General features: G+C 36.4%; 1 protein-coding gene and 1 long non-coding RNA gene across 2 annotated transcripts; one reads left to right on the top strand and one right to left on the bottom strand.

Annotated features, from left to right (window-relative positions):
• Positions 1–2,771: 2,771 nt before the first annotated feature.
• LOC105438434 lies at positions 2,772–9,876 on the bottom strand. The gene is made up of 8 exons (XM_030990004.1): positions 9,731–9,876; positions 8,830–8,911; positions 7,844–8,062; positions 7,164–7,241; positions 6,437–6,515; positions 5,672–5,718; positions 4,859–4,923; positions 2,772–4,171 (listed from the first exon to the last, which is right to left on the bottom strand). The coding sequence occupies exons 1-8, from the start codon at positions 9,772–9,774 to the stop codon at positions 3,244–3,246; spliced, it is 1,542 nt and encodes a 513-aa protein (XP_030845864.1). The 5' UTR covers positions 9,775–9,876; the 3' UTR covers positions 2,772–3,243.
• A 185-nt stretch (positions 9,877–10,061) lies between these two features.
• Positions 10,062–12,817, top strand: LOC115925950. The gene is made up of 2 exons (XR_004064881.1): positions 10,062–10,203; positions 11,093–12,817. It is a non-coding gene; the product is annotated as an uncharacterized LOC115925950 (long non-coding RNA).
• Positions 12,818–13,552: the final 735 nt, after the last annotated feature.

The following is a 13,552-nucleotide window of genomic DNA, read 5'->3' as shown; positions in this document are numbered from 1 at the left end:
TCTTAACAATGAATTTCCTTAATGCTTTTTCTAATTATCAAATAAAAAGAGATGAAAATTTGGGTAAAACGAAACGGGATAAATGAAAATCAAGTGCAAATTTACATCACTCGGTTTTCAGTTCATAATTCTTTGATATGTTAATATAGTAAGCGACAACATGTTTTTACTTTGTTTCAGAAATAAAGAGCTCTGTACTTACAGGATTTCATTTAAACCATTGCCCTTCGAATTTCCCAGTCACCGGTCAAAATTTGGTCAATATTCACCATCAATTGTGTACTGTAATGTATTTGCTTCACACTGCAATGAAATCTCATTTGAAAAAAATAGTATTCCAGGTAAAATCTTTGATGATTCGAAAATCATCATTACATATTCATGACACATTTTTTTTCTTCTTTTAAGGATATATCACATCTTTCACCTTCGGGAAGAGGTTATGTTAAAATTGCTAGTAGAGGTGATTAATATGCATATGATCATGATAATAAATATTTGCAAAACAAAAAACCTCAAATGGCTCATTTGTATTTCTTTCTTACATGTCACGTTATTATGTTTTATAAGTACGTAATGATGTACGTAATGGTTGAATACAGAGAGAGTGGAGAGAGGGAAAGAGATAGAGAGAGAGAGAGAGAGAGTCTGGGGGGGGGGGGTGTGAGAGATAGAGAAAGGAAAACAAAATCAAAAACAGGGAGGGAGAGAAAGGAGCAAGAAGGAGAGACAGGAAAAGCGAGAGAGGAGGAAAAGGATTGGGAGATGAGAAAATGATGAGAAAATTACCTCCTGCCAGACCACTTCCAACACCTGCTGGTAAAGTCAAATTTAATTTTTAGAGTAAAACCAGTAAAAGCCCTCACCCCCTCTCGTACACCACTTTCTCTTATTTTCAGCTTTCAAATATTATTTTCTTTAAACATAGTGTATGTATGAAGTATCAGCTATCAAGTACATACCCCCTACTCTCTCTTCTACATTTCCTTCATATTTTCCTCCCTCCTCTATTTCCCAGGTCTATTCCATCTTTCTGCATACTCTCCCTTCCTTTCACCTTCTTTCTCCTCACTCTAAACATCCCTCTCCCCACTTTCTCTCTTCTCTTTCCCTGTCTCTCCCCTGCTCCTTTCTCTCATTATATATATATATATATATATATATATATATATATATATATATATATACATACATATATAATAATAATAATCTCTTTCGCTCTGCACCCTTCTCACTCCCTCTGTCTCTCCCCCATATATACCCCTTTCTTTCACTATATATCCTCCCTCTCTCTCTCTCTCTCTCTCTCTCTCTCTCTCTCTCTCTCTCTCTCTTCTTCCCCTCTGGTCTCAATGTCTAAACACACCTGTCATCTCTCAAGGCTCAATACAGTAAGTTTACAAAAATGGGAGTAATTACTTATTTTATGAAGAGAATACAAAAGTGTCATTTCATTGTATAGATTGTTATTTATATCGGTTTATTTATTTTAAAACTAGATTTAAAAGTTTAGAACACTGAGGTCCATGAATACAGAGATTAACTGCAACAAGTTAAATTGTCTGAATTGAAGTCCAGGTGCATTTTATCATGATTAACTGATCTATAAAAGTACAATAAACCTATTTATAAAAATATACCTTTGTGTAAAAAAAAATTCTTAATAACCCGATTTGCAAACCTGGATCATACTGCAGCAATTATGGTTAAAATCATCACAGAACAAAGTACATACATCATTTATATAGATTTTCATACAATGAAAATCTCAACGAATCTAACCTGAAAATTGTTCTGTTGTTATGAACACTGATAACTGTAACAAGTTTACATTGTCTAAATTAAAGTACGGTGTACTTTATCAAGATTAAATGATATATACAAGTACCCCTATTTATAAAAAAAATAACTTTGTGTATAAAAATTCATAGAGGATAATATAACCTGATTTGCAAACTTGGAAGATACTGGAAGAAAAGTTGGAAGAACTTTTTACACATGCAGCAATTATGGTTAAAATCACCACAGAACAAAATCCATACATCTATGATATATTTTGATATTGATAATCTCAACAAATCTAACCTTACAATTGTTCTGTTGCTATGATTTGAAGTATAATATTTGTAACTTGGTAAATTATACTCAGAATTTGCAATTAGTACATCTGGTGGATACATTTGTGATACATTCAAAGTTAACAAGTTAATAACACTTCACACTGTCAAATTGTACACGTTTATCCCAAGGTTTATTAAGCCGCTGTCAGCCATAATTATGACAAACAAAACCTGAGCTCTGTTAGACTTCACATGATACACCTATATACATGTATATTAATATTGATTGTCAATATTTTATTTTTCAGGATATTTAAAAGAAGAAAACAGAAGGTTGAAAAGACACAGGACTGAGGAAGCATAAAAATGCAGGGAAGTCATCTACATTTGGATAAATACTAAAAAGACCAACAATTCTACCATCTAATGATACAGATGTAAATGGCAAGATGTTAGGAAGATGTTAAGAAGATCAACCCAGACATTCAATCTATTATATACAAGCTACATCTTTGACTAAGCACACACAACCACACAAACAAGATTTAGTACAAATGTACAAAGATTAATGTACTCAAATACAGCTGTTGAAATACCCAACTATTATATACAAAATAAAATTTAGGTTGTACCCTGTGATATTTTGGCCATTTTTATTATGAATGGTAAAAGATTTAAGTTAGCTGCACTGTATGTATGTTTCAGCAGTCCAAACAAAACTCAATATGGCATGTGTCACCATAATACCTGAACAAAGTCACAATTCCCATTATCACTTCCAATGGCAATGATAATGATAATGCAAACATTTATAACATGCAACTTATCTTAAAGGCCCTTTGCACTACTTATAGCTACTTGCGCCCTTTACATAGCAAACAATGCCTAATCTGTGACCATCCCCATGATCCCCTTTTTCTTATGTTAATTGAGAGCTGATTTGATGAGATAACCATCTGTCAGTGACCATGCATGGAGGTTTAATCCCTCCTGACCAAACTAGTGCAGAGGGGCTTTAATTCAATAAACTTGACCAGATATGTATAAAAATAAAGCTGTGAAATGATTGTGGATATGCTAGAATTGACATCTAGTGATGTTGCCCTGACTTCATGGTAACGGAATACGCAAATGGTCATGAGGTAATGTATATAAATTCCCTAAATACATGTATAGGCGATCCTTAGGCATCTTTTTCCTTCTCTAAATCCCTCTTCACTCTGTCGCTCAGAGAGATGACACTCTCTGTTCTTGTGTACTCTTGTGTCTTGTGCCTATTTTTCTCTTTACCCTGAGCTTGTCCAACATCCTCTGATGCGACCTTCGACCTATCACTCCGGATAGAGGACATGGAGGAGTAGGACACCCCTTCCTCTTCAGCTGCATTCCTCACAACGGCACGGGACAGCTGATTGGCCAGCAGCCTGACCTCCCCTGACCCGGGGTTATCACCTGTATGACCTTTGACCTGCTTGGGATGATCATGCTTCAAGCTTGTTTCAGATACGCTTCTCTCTTCTGTCACCATGCCGATGTCGTCCTGACGGTGCTGCCTGCTCGGTGCCCTTGAGCTGCTCCTACTCCCGCCTGCACTCCCTGGATTGAGGTCTGTCATGAACACACTCTGGTCCTCATCCTCATCCCCCTCACTCTCGAAGCTGTCATCCTCGTAAGTCATAGCCACTTCTTGATCCTGGTGTGCCGATTTTGTGCTCTGGGGCCGAGAAGTCACTGATGTAAGCGTGGAAGGTGTGAATGAGGAAACACTCCCTGCGTCATTAGCGATAGTGACAGCAGCTATGAGTGCTTCATCTTCATTCTCATCTTCCATTATCCCGCTACCACTGTCCTCATTCTTTATAATCCCATCTTCATCAGTCATCCCAGTTTCCTTTTCAGAGGAGCTACCTACCCTACTACCAACGACATCGTCATCTTCTTCCTCTTCAAAGTCATCTTCATACAGGCTTTCCTCCACATCAGCAAAGTTATCTTCAGTTGCCATGGGAACGCTGTATTGAGGTGAGGAGGCTTTGCATCGATCAGGTTCCAAGAGTTTCTCAAGTACTGGATTGTTGTTGCGTTTTTCCTGTTGCCTCTTTATTTCCATTCTACAAAATAATAAAAAATTAAAATGTAAAACCACTTAAAGTTTTGTCATAAAATCTATACACGGGAAGGCATTCCATTGAATGCTTATAATTAGTTACAACTTATGCAGTACAAATCAAACATTCATAATATTTTAGAAGTCTTACATATGTCTGCTTTATTATTTGGATAAGTCCATGATCTTCGTAAATTTGTATACTAGCCCTAATAGACAAAGATCCTGGATCAGGCAAAACATCAAGTATAATGATAACAACTTTTTTCTTCTAAATTGATGTTCATAAGACCCCTAAAACAAACTGAAAACACATTGGACATTAAATGAGCACACACCATGGACTTGCCCTTCCAGAACTATGTACTAGCAATAGCATCTAAAATGAGCAGATGACATTACATTGTCTTTTCAGTTTACTTCTAAACTACTTGCGCTACAGATATAGAACCAATTATTAACTATGCAATTATGAAATACACTTTAAAGAAGAAACATACGGCATTGCATGATCAAAGCTAGATAATTTGCAGCATATCCCCTAATAATTATTTTCTAGAGAAAAACAAAATCATAAAGTTTTCTTTCATGAAGAATGTCCAGAGTATGAGTACAGCTCACAGAAGATTTCCAACATACTATTGTCAAGAAAAGAAATCATCACAATATTAATTTCCTGAAAGATTCTGACCTGATTCCTGGAGGTAGCTTGGACAATTCTCTCTGCTTGGCCTCTTGAGCAGCCTTATCCTTGGCCTGTGGACAGTTCAAAGAAAAATTACAATTAACACTGGGTTATGACTGTGATAATACAGATCTGGGCTAACTCGGACTCGGGGACAACTCGGCCTTGCTGCAAATCCTAAACCCTAACCCTAACCCTAAAAGATTTCATTAAAAAAATTCAATCATGCCGGGACAACTCGGCCCCATAATCCCAATGAGCCAAGTTGTTCCTGGGTCCGAGTTAGCCCGACTGTGATAATTAATATAGACATACATGGCATTACATTACTATGTAAAGCTAGACATTTCTGTGAAAGGGTAAAATGGTAACAATATGTTTTTATAAAAAAATTAAAACAATGATTCTACTCTTTCCATGATTATGTTTTAGAACAATAAATGTGAAAGCTAAAGTCACAACATAATATTTGATTCAATGCATACATGCCAACATTTGAAAATCAGAAATCTGCACAAATTATGCTATTTAAAAAAAAAAGAGGAACAATCCTAACTTTCCTATTCAATACTACAGACAAATTTGTACAGGAAGAGGAACACCTGCATTAAAATGATAATTATCTTCTCCCAAAAAGAGGAATGTTCCTCTTTAATCTGAACAGTTGGCATGTATGCCAATGGTGTGTGATATTAATCTTGGGAATATGCTATTGATAACCACCTTACAAAAAAAGTAACAACATTCATTTCTATTAGAAAATGTGAGATGCCTATGATAGACACTCTTTACAATAATCAAAATGATGGCCTTGCTTACCTTAGCCTTTTGTTGCTCTCTATATATCTTTACCTTTGCTCTTTCATCTAAAAATAAAGTATCCAAATATATTTTCTAAACATGTGACCAACAGGTATTTAAATAATCTGTATATCTTTGCTCTTAATTATTTTGCTTATGATTTACATTTGAATACATGTACAGTGTATATAACGTCTATGTTGATCATTGCAAAATAAATGTGATAATTGTAGCAATTATCATTTTTAAACTTTGAAACATCAAGATAAGATGAAATATTGGGAGCAACATTAATCCCAGGAGAGATAAAAAAAGAGTGAAATCAAAGTAAAACATCATTCGCAAACTGATAACAGACAGATCATGTATTGTTCAATAGAAGGTAAATAAAGTTAATTAGATCCTAATGTGGGTCAAAGTAAAGCTGAAGTGGCGACACTGTCCATATTACTTGCTTACTGATCCTGCAAGGACCCTTTGTTCTACCATTATGTGAAAGGGGCCTCAAGAGCCAGAGAGAGAGAGAGAGGGAGAGAGAGAGAGTGGGGCATAGACGACACAAAAATTAAATGTATCTGTTTGGCCTTGAAATAGGTGAACAAGGAATGAGGATTTGTGATATATGACAGCAGAGTGATGGGGTCTCTCTAGCCCCCCTCTCCACCCTACCCCCCCCCACCCCCTCCCTCCCCTGTGGAACTTTTGTTTGCACCAAAACCTCTCTTGTAGGTCACTGTTTTCCCATAGATTCCTTTCACATTCATGTGCATCCCAATCTCTCACCATTTTCTTTCCTGTACCTCCAGGCTTCTTCTGCATTTAACATAGCATGGACACTCGTTGAGACCTGCTTCACTTTACCCTGTAGTGAGAGTATCAAGGAAATACAAAGAAGGAACAAAGGTGGAGGGGGGGGGGGGTGGGGAAGAAACAAAGAGAGGGACGAGAAAGGGGAGGTTATGAGGCAAAAATAGAGAGGGAGACAGAAAGGGAGAGGCAGAAGGAAAGGGGGGGGGGGGAGAGTAGGGGAGGATTTCAGAATGACATCAACAACAAATGAAAAGGTTAAATCCCACCCGCATATGAAAGATAATACTAATTTAGAACTTCCCTCAACAAAAAAGGGCTTAAAAATGTCTTTATGTGGGAAAATAATGACCGTTAGTGTCAAATCAACTTTAGTGATTGCAATCCTTTTAGTAGATAGTCTGATTTTTAGATCCATGTACCAAATGGTGTACGTTTTGTGCTGCGCATAGATTCAATCAGTTTAATTTGAATCGGATCAAAGATCAGAATAATATCTCTTTTCCTCTTACTGAATCATGAACATCTTTTTCAACGGAGTATCAGAACTCTCCACCAAGGAAATTTAAAGAAAACTGACAATACTTGTGATTTAGGGGTCATTTGAGCATGAACTAATCTGTTGGTCCCTGAACCAATGCATCTGTTTGCAAAAGAAGAAGTATTTTCCAAATGAAAGATAGAAAAAAGCATGAATACAAACCTGATGTCTGACTTCATAAGGAATCATCTGTTGTCTAAAGCGATACACTGTACTGATCTTATCTGCATCAATACTTTTCTGGAAGAGAAAAGATAAAGAAATAAATACAAATGAAGCTCAAAGAGCAGAGTGACTGCTGTTGTTCACATCTTGATAAATATTCTATGTTTAGTTGCATCAATCATTCAATGGGTAGTTTATACTATATTGGATGAGATAACCCCAAAACAAAAATATTAATTTGCATTTATTAGTGCTGGCTACAGCACATCAAAAGGAATATACGCTCGTGCTCCTTTCTTAGGTACATGTATATGGATAAAGACATTTTTTTTTGCAAATTTCCATAGACTTACTTGACTAGAACAAGATAAAAGAGATGAACAGAAAGAAGAGTTGGAAGAGAAAGCGGGAGAGATGGGTAGGTGGTCTTTCTTCCCCACCACCAGCCCCCCCCCCCATTCAAATGCATAGACATAGAGAAACACTGAGACAGACAGGGGGTGTGGTGGGAAGGGGGATACAGACATACACACAGAGAGACAAAAGGACAAACATGAGAGAGACAAAGAGAAAGAGACAAAGAGAAAGAGAGAGAGAGAGAGAGAGAGAGAGAGATAGAGAGAGAGAGACAGAGACAGAGAGAGTGAGAGAACAATACTTGAATTAAGAATACTTACCAGAGCAGATTGAGCAGTCTTGGCTAGTCTCTCTATCTCTGACATTTGAACTCTGGTCTTCTTCTGAGGGAGTGATCTGATCCTTGGCATGGATCCATGATGTGATGCTTTTTCTCCTTTTTTCTTGCTGTCATCTTGAGATGATTCTGCTCCTTGCTTCTCTCCATCTTTCCTCTTTTCATCCTCATTAGCTATCAGATATGCCAACTCCAATTTTACCTGATAACATTTTTCAAAGAAAAAAAAAAAAGTACCTTAGCACCACAAATTTGACAATATTGTTATTTTCATATCATATATATATTTTTAGATACGTACACTTTAACTTACAGCATGAATTTTTATAAAAGTACAATGATTTTCCTCAACTGTGTTGCAGAATATGACACTGCCATAATATGACCTGTATGCAACCACTAAATGGTGCCACATACAATTAGAATTCCCATTATTATAAAAAATAAATAATGACATTATCTCATACATGTATGAAGTTTAAACACATAATTGTAAGGAGACAAACTTAATTGTATCATATTCTGTTAATGACCTTCTTTAAAACAAACACAGAGGGTAACATTAATATAGTGAAAACACACAATATCTATCCAGCTTATTTACAAAAGTTACTGTCAAATTCCACTGAAGAATAGTGAATATTATACATGTAAGATGATGATTTGGATCCTAATCAAATGATTGGTTGAAAGCGTACACGTGACCAGGCGTAATTTGGTTAATGACCGGTCATTATCCAATTCTAATGACTGGTCATTAGTAAAAATCAACATCATTTCATATACCAAATAAATAGATGAACAAATAATACATAGCATTTTGTTGGGGCATTAGTAAAATTACCAGCAATGGGTACCTTCAAAACAGTCGGCTATCGCCTCGGGCGTGTTAGACTGTTTCAAAGGTACCTTGTGTGGGTAATTCTTACTAACTGTGCCCTCACTGATGTGTATTATTTGTATACTCACCACCAGTGGGTGTGTACTGGTCAGTCCTTGCCCAGAGGTGTCAAATCTCTGCTCAACCCTCTCTCTGTTTAAATATCTCTCCCTGTTCAAAAAGAGAAAACAAAGCTTTTTTTTAAAAGAAAGTCCACCCTGGTACTAACAAATTGTTTGGGGGAACTCCTAGACTACATTAAAAAATATTAAAGTCTGTGAGAACTAAAAAAGCAGTCAATGGGTTAAGATGGTTTTAATGCAAACACATAAAGTAAAAATCTAAGCAATTCATCATTACGGTCCCTAACTTAACACACGCGCGCCTGCACCCCACCGTCGGTACGGTATGCAATTGTATTGTGCAGCATAAGTCTTCGTTTTTAGGAAAAATACTCGAAAAATGACACGAAACAGGTAAGAAACATAACAACTTTTAAATCATGACCATTATTTGAACAACTGATGAAGATTTAGTCGATTTTCGGTATGTTTTAGTAGAGTATTTCCATGCCGGAGTTACGGGTCAAGTCTAGATACACTTCTGTTCTGAACTAGCGCCGATGTATCAACTAATTGAATCAAAGTATAATTGTAGACCCGGCATGGCTATGTCGTCTGATGATCAAAGACTCAGTAAAAGAATATCAATGCTTTGCATAATAATAAAATAAATTAAACAACAAAACATGTCTTAATCATAAAACTGAGAAGCTCACATTCACTCACTGCAGCAAAGCATGTTATTACTTGGTCTAGTACTAGTAGTAGTCAATTCTAATGCCATTCACTCGGTGCAAGTTTCGTTTCATCACACAGTGAGTTGCTTACACATATCTAAGTGTGTGGGACTGGCATAAATAAAGGGCAGAACATTGGATATTTAGCGCTGAAAATAAAGTCAAATGAACACCAAAATTGATCCACTTACAATTTACGTGTTATCCGCTTTGAGACCTTTGGCTCCTCGTTCATGTTGTTGGCATAAGTGAACACAATAGTCCCGTATAATTCTACATTTCCATTGATAAAGTATTGAGCGTTCTTTGTTGCTCGTATCAACAACCTTTGACCTCAACGTCGTACATGTAGACTAGGAATTCAATTCAATTCAATACACCAGTTTACAGTTGTGTGCGCCATTTTAGTTGTGTGCGCCATTTAAACAAAGCCAATGACATAGAGGCATAGAGATATATACTACTAAACACTAGAGGGCGTACTCGCTCAAATTGCTGCTCCGAGCTGGAGCGGTAGCCGCCATTACTAAGGAGGGCAGAAAAACGGACGACCCAACAAGATACTGTGCACAACATACGTGGAAAAATTGAAGAAGCCAGGTTCGTGCGTTGCATTTGGATGTTCGAACCGAAGAAAGAAAGGGAACTGCATAATATTTCACAAGTAAGTTCTTCTTAATGTTATGTTGATTAATAAGGAGATTTTAGAGCTAAAAATGTAGTTTATGCAGATAATGCAGTGACTGTAGTCTGTACCCGGGTTGTCTCATGACAAGCCACGGCAGCTCCTGCTGCAGCGGAGCGCGCCAGTCCACGCCCGCCGGGCTGGGGCAGGCATGGGTTAAGGTTCTGGGGATGGTGATGGGAAAATTCTGCTGCGCTGGAGTCGCTCGCAACTCCAAGAGTCAGAGAGTCCAACTCGGAAATATAACTCCATGAGCTTGATTCTATTAAAGAAAAGTCTAGAATAAAATGATATAATTAATTTGATCTTATCTAATTTCAAGATAAATTAAAAATCAAATGTCAGCTTCTTTATATTTTAACTAGACTAGACTAGAGCTAGATGATAGATCTAGACTCTAGACTCTAGATCTAAACTCTAGTCTCTAATTTCTAAAGCCTGAACAGCAAAGCCAGGTTAGACAGAAATAACCGTCTGATATGGGTCATTTCTTTAATAAAACTGACATTTGTTGACATTCCCCATAATATAATCAGAGGTCTAGTGGAGCCAGACGCAGTCTCAGTAGAACAACCGACGATATAGAGAGACTGAAGCTTTTGGTCTAAGCCAGGCTAGCCTGCCATATTTCACATCACAGGAGTTATCCAACTAGGCTAGGCAAGCCTAAAAATCCCACCGCACACTACACTATTTCTATCAAATTTGCTTATGACTTGCTGACATTATTATTATTTTATTTATTTGGCTGGAAGCTGCTTTCAGTTTCAGTCTTAAAAATCACATGAAATAGCATGAATAGTAGAACAATTGTCATGTTATGAGAAAAAACTCATTATTGTTTCCATTTGCTTTTATTGTAATGCAGGAATACACTCAAGAGAGGAAAGGATGTTACACACCACATCTCATTCCTAGAGCTGTGCCTACTGTCTTTCCTGGACATCCTCCCTATAAACAGACCCATGGCTCAAGACTCCCAGCAAAACCATGTACAACATCCGAAAGTGTTCCCGTGCCTCCAAAGAAACCCTATGACATTACAAAAGAACATGACTATTCTTTTTCTGTCTGAGTTGATTAGAAACTGAATATAACCAGACAGCAAGTGCAGGATGCCAAGAAACAGCTTCAAGTGGTGAAACAAGGTAAACAGGAGAGATGGAAAAACCAGGACTCTCTTGCAGGAAGTCCACGAAAGCAAGCTCATTAGCCAGGATCAGCTTGACCTACTTCAACACAACTTTGGAGAGAACGCATTTTCAGGAAAAAAAACAAAACATAGAACTCCATTCGTACAAACTACAAAGACAGATCAGTCTTTTATATTTTGCCTCTTGTCTGCATAGCTTATCCACTGGATGATTGACTGTGAAGCCGTTTAAAACTGGAGAGAGCTTTCAATAATCTTTTAAAAAAACAGAACAATCTGAGACTTTTGTTCTGTGTAATGAAATAAAATTCTTGGGACACATTGTGACAGTTGCACAACCTAACCATAATTTTCTGTTTGTTAACTTTACACGAAGGCAAACTAAAGTGGAACTTAGAAGAGTTGATTAAATTAGGGGTTAAACAAAATGTACTTGAATTTTGAGTTGTTGTGAGGTACACTGTATTTGAATATTTACTCTATAAGCTTCATAATTGTACCTGCTGTATCTGATTCAGTTGCTATAATTTTTGCAAATTATTTGCACTCTACATGTGCTTTGATTCTGCAGGTACAGTATGGATAACCTGAGATAAACATGTAGACCTTTTTTTATAACATTGTCTGGATTGCTCTCAACCAAGTGATTTACATCATTAAAGATGAAAAGCAAGAAATTCACATCAAGTGAGCCCATTTTCAATAAACGAGAAGAATTCACAGATGTGTTGCAATTGAAAAGCTTGTGTAATGCACAGTTGCACACCATATACACACCCATAGATCGTTTTGTACATAGGTTTGAATTTTGTTCCAAAATGGAAAACTGCTTTTGAAGAGATTTGATAACAGAACAATTATATGGAATAATGTCACTAGATGTCACTAGATGTAAACCCATAAGATTGTGCACTCTTTGGCTTGTTGTATCTACTGTGTACATTTGAGGGTAATCAGTTTCAAATTTATTATTATACCTGATAAATAATGATGTCAAAAGACCATGTTACTATGAGGTTTCACTGAATAGTGTAGTGCAGTATCCTGAGATGTAAGTCTCTTCAATTATAGTTCTTCATAGCAATACAGGTGACTTGGAATATATATGCTCAATTACTTTTTCTGGTTTGCATTTATTACTTGATGAAATGTCTTTGTATTATTAGTAAATGTAACGCGCCTGCGTGCGCTTGGAGCCAAGACTAGTTAATAAAGTGTTCGTTATCGCTGACATCTTGACACATAGACATTGGCCTCCTGACATTTATGTTTTGGGAGTTATTGTGGCGGTTTTGGGATGTGTAATGCTTGTCTTTGGTGGCGAATCAGTTTGTCGTGGTTGTGTTGCCTATGATCCGTGACAGTAAATTTGGGGCTAAAATCTGAGGTGTTGTTTTTGCAATGTCTGTCCTTTCAATTGTGTTGTATTATTGCAGTATATATGTCCAAAAAAATGTCAAAACTTAAATGCCTATGCTGTAGAATATCAACACACGTGTGCCGTGTGGTAATAAAAGGTTCATTTATTCATTTTTTTTCCTTCAAATTGAATTATAAGTTTATTCTCTAAAACTGGTTGATGAAGAAAATAAGAAATTCACTGTATCAAGGAGAATATTATTTATGGAGAATGAGTGATGTGAATAAATAATTATTACATCAATGATCAGCTGTTTTAAAGAATATTCATATATATTTATAGTGAACTGTAAAAAATTGAATTATTCTTTCAGACATATAGAGATTTTATAGAGATTAGGTGAAAGACATAAGGTGTGAATTTGATATAAAATGATTGAGAGAAGAAGAAAAAAGAATGTTTGTTTGGATGGATGGATGAATGATTGGATGAGTAAATAACAATTTAAAAAAAAATAAATGTGTATAATTCTTTCCTTCCCCCTCTTCCTATCTTCAGTATCGTCCTATATCTGCATTTCCATTATCTACCTATCCTTCTATATTATATCTATCTATCCATCTATTTATGTGTCTAGCTATCTACATACCCATCTATATCTCAAATCTATAAGTATCAATCTGTTTATAATAGCCATAAACATAAAATGAATATATTACCTTTAAAGCATTTTAAATCAATAAACCCTGGCTCTCATAATAACTGAATTAGAAAGACATTGACCCCTGGCATTGGCCCTGTAGCATAAAACTTTG

This window comes from Strongylocentrotus purpuratus, unplaced genomic scaffold (assembly GCF_000002235.5).
Source record: "Strongylocentrotus purpuratus isolate Spur 01 unplaced genomic scaffold, Spur_5.0 spur5_scaffold_19, whole genome shotgun sequence".
In the NCBI taxonomy this organism is placed as follows: domain Eukaryota; kingdom Metazoa; phylum Echinodermata; class Echinoidea; order Camarodonta; family Strongylocentrotidae; genus Strongylocentrotus; species Strongylocentrotus purpuratus.
Note: the sequence above shows the minus strand (reverse complement) of the source record. Positions and strands in the feature narration are given on the sequence as shown.

Excerpts from the sequence above, each read along its gene's own strand:
- LOC105438434 (XM_030990004.1), bottom strand. The coding sequence starts at position 9,774 with ATGAACGAGGAGCCAAAGGTCTCAAAGCGGATAACACGTAAATT. Across the intron at positions 8,063-8,829 it reads CCAGTACACACCCACTGGTG|GTAAAATTGGAGTTGGCATA; the intron begins GTGAGTATACAA and ends AAATGTTATCAG. Across the intron at positions 6,516-7,163 it reads CTTATGAAGTCAGACATCAG|GGTAAAGTGAAGCAGGTCTC; the intron begins GTTTGTATTCAT and ends CTCTCACTACAG.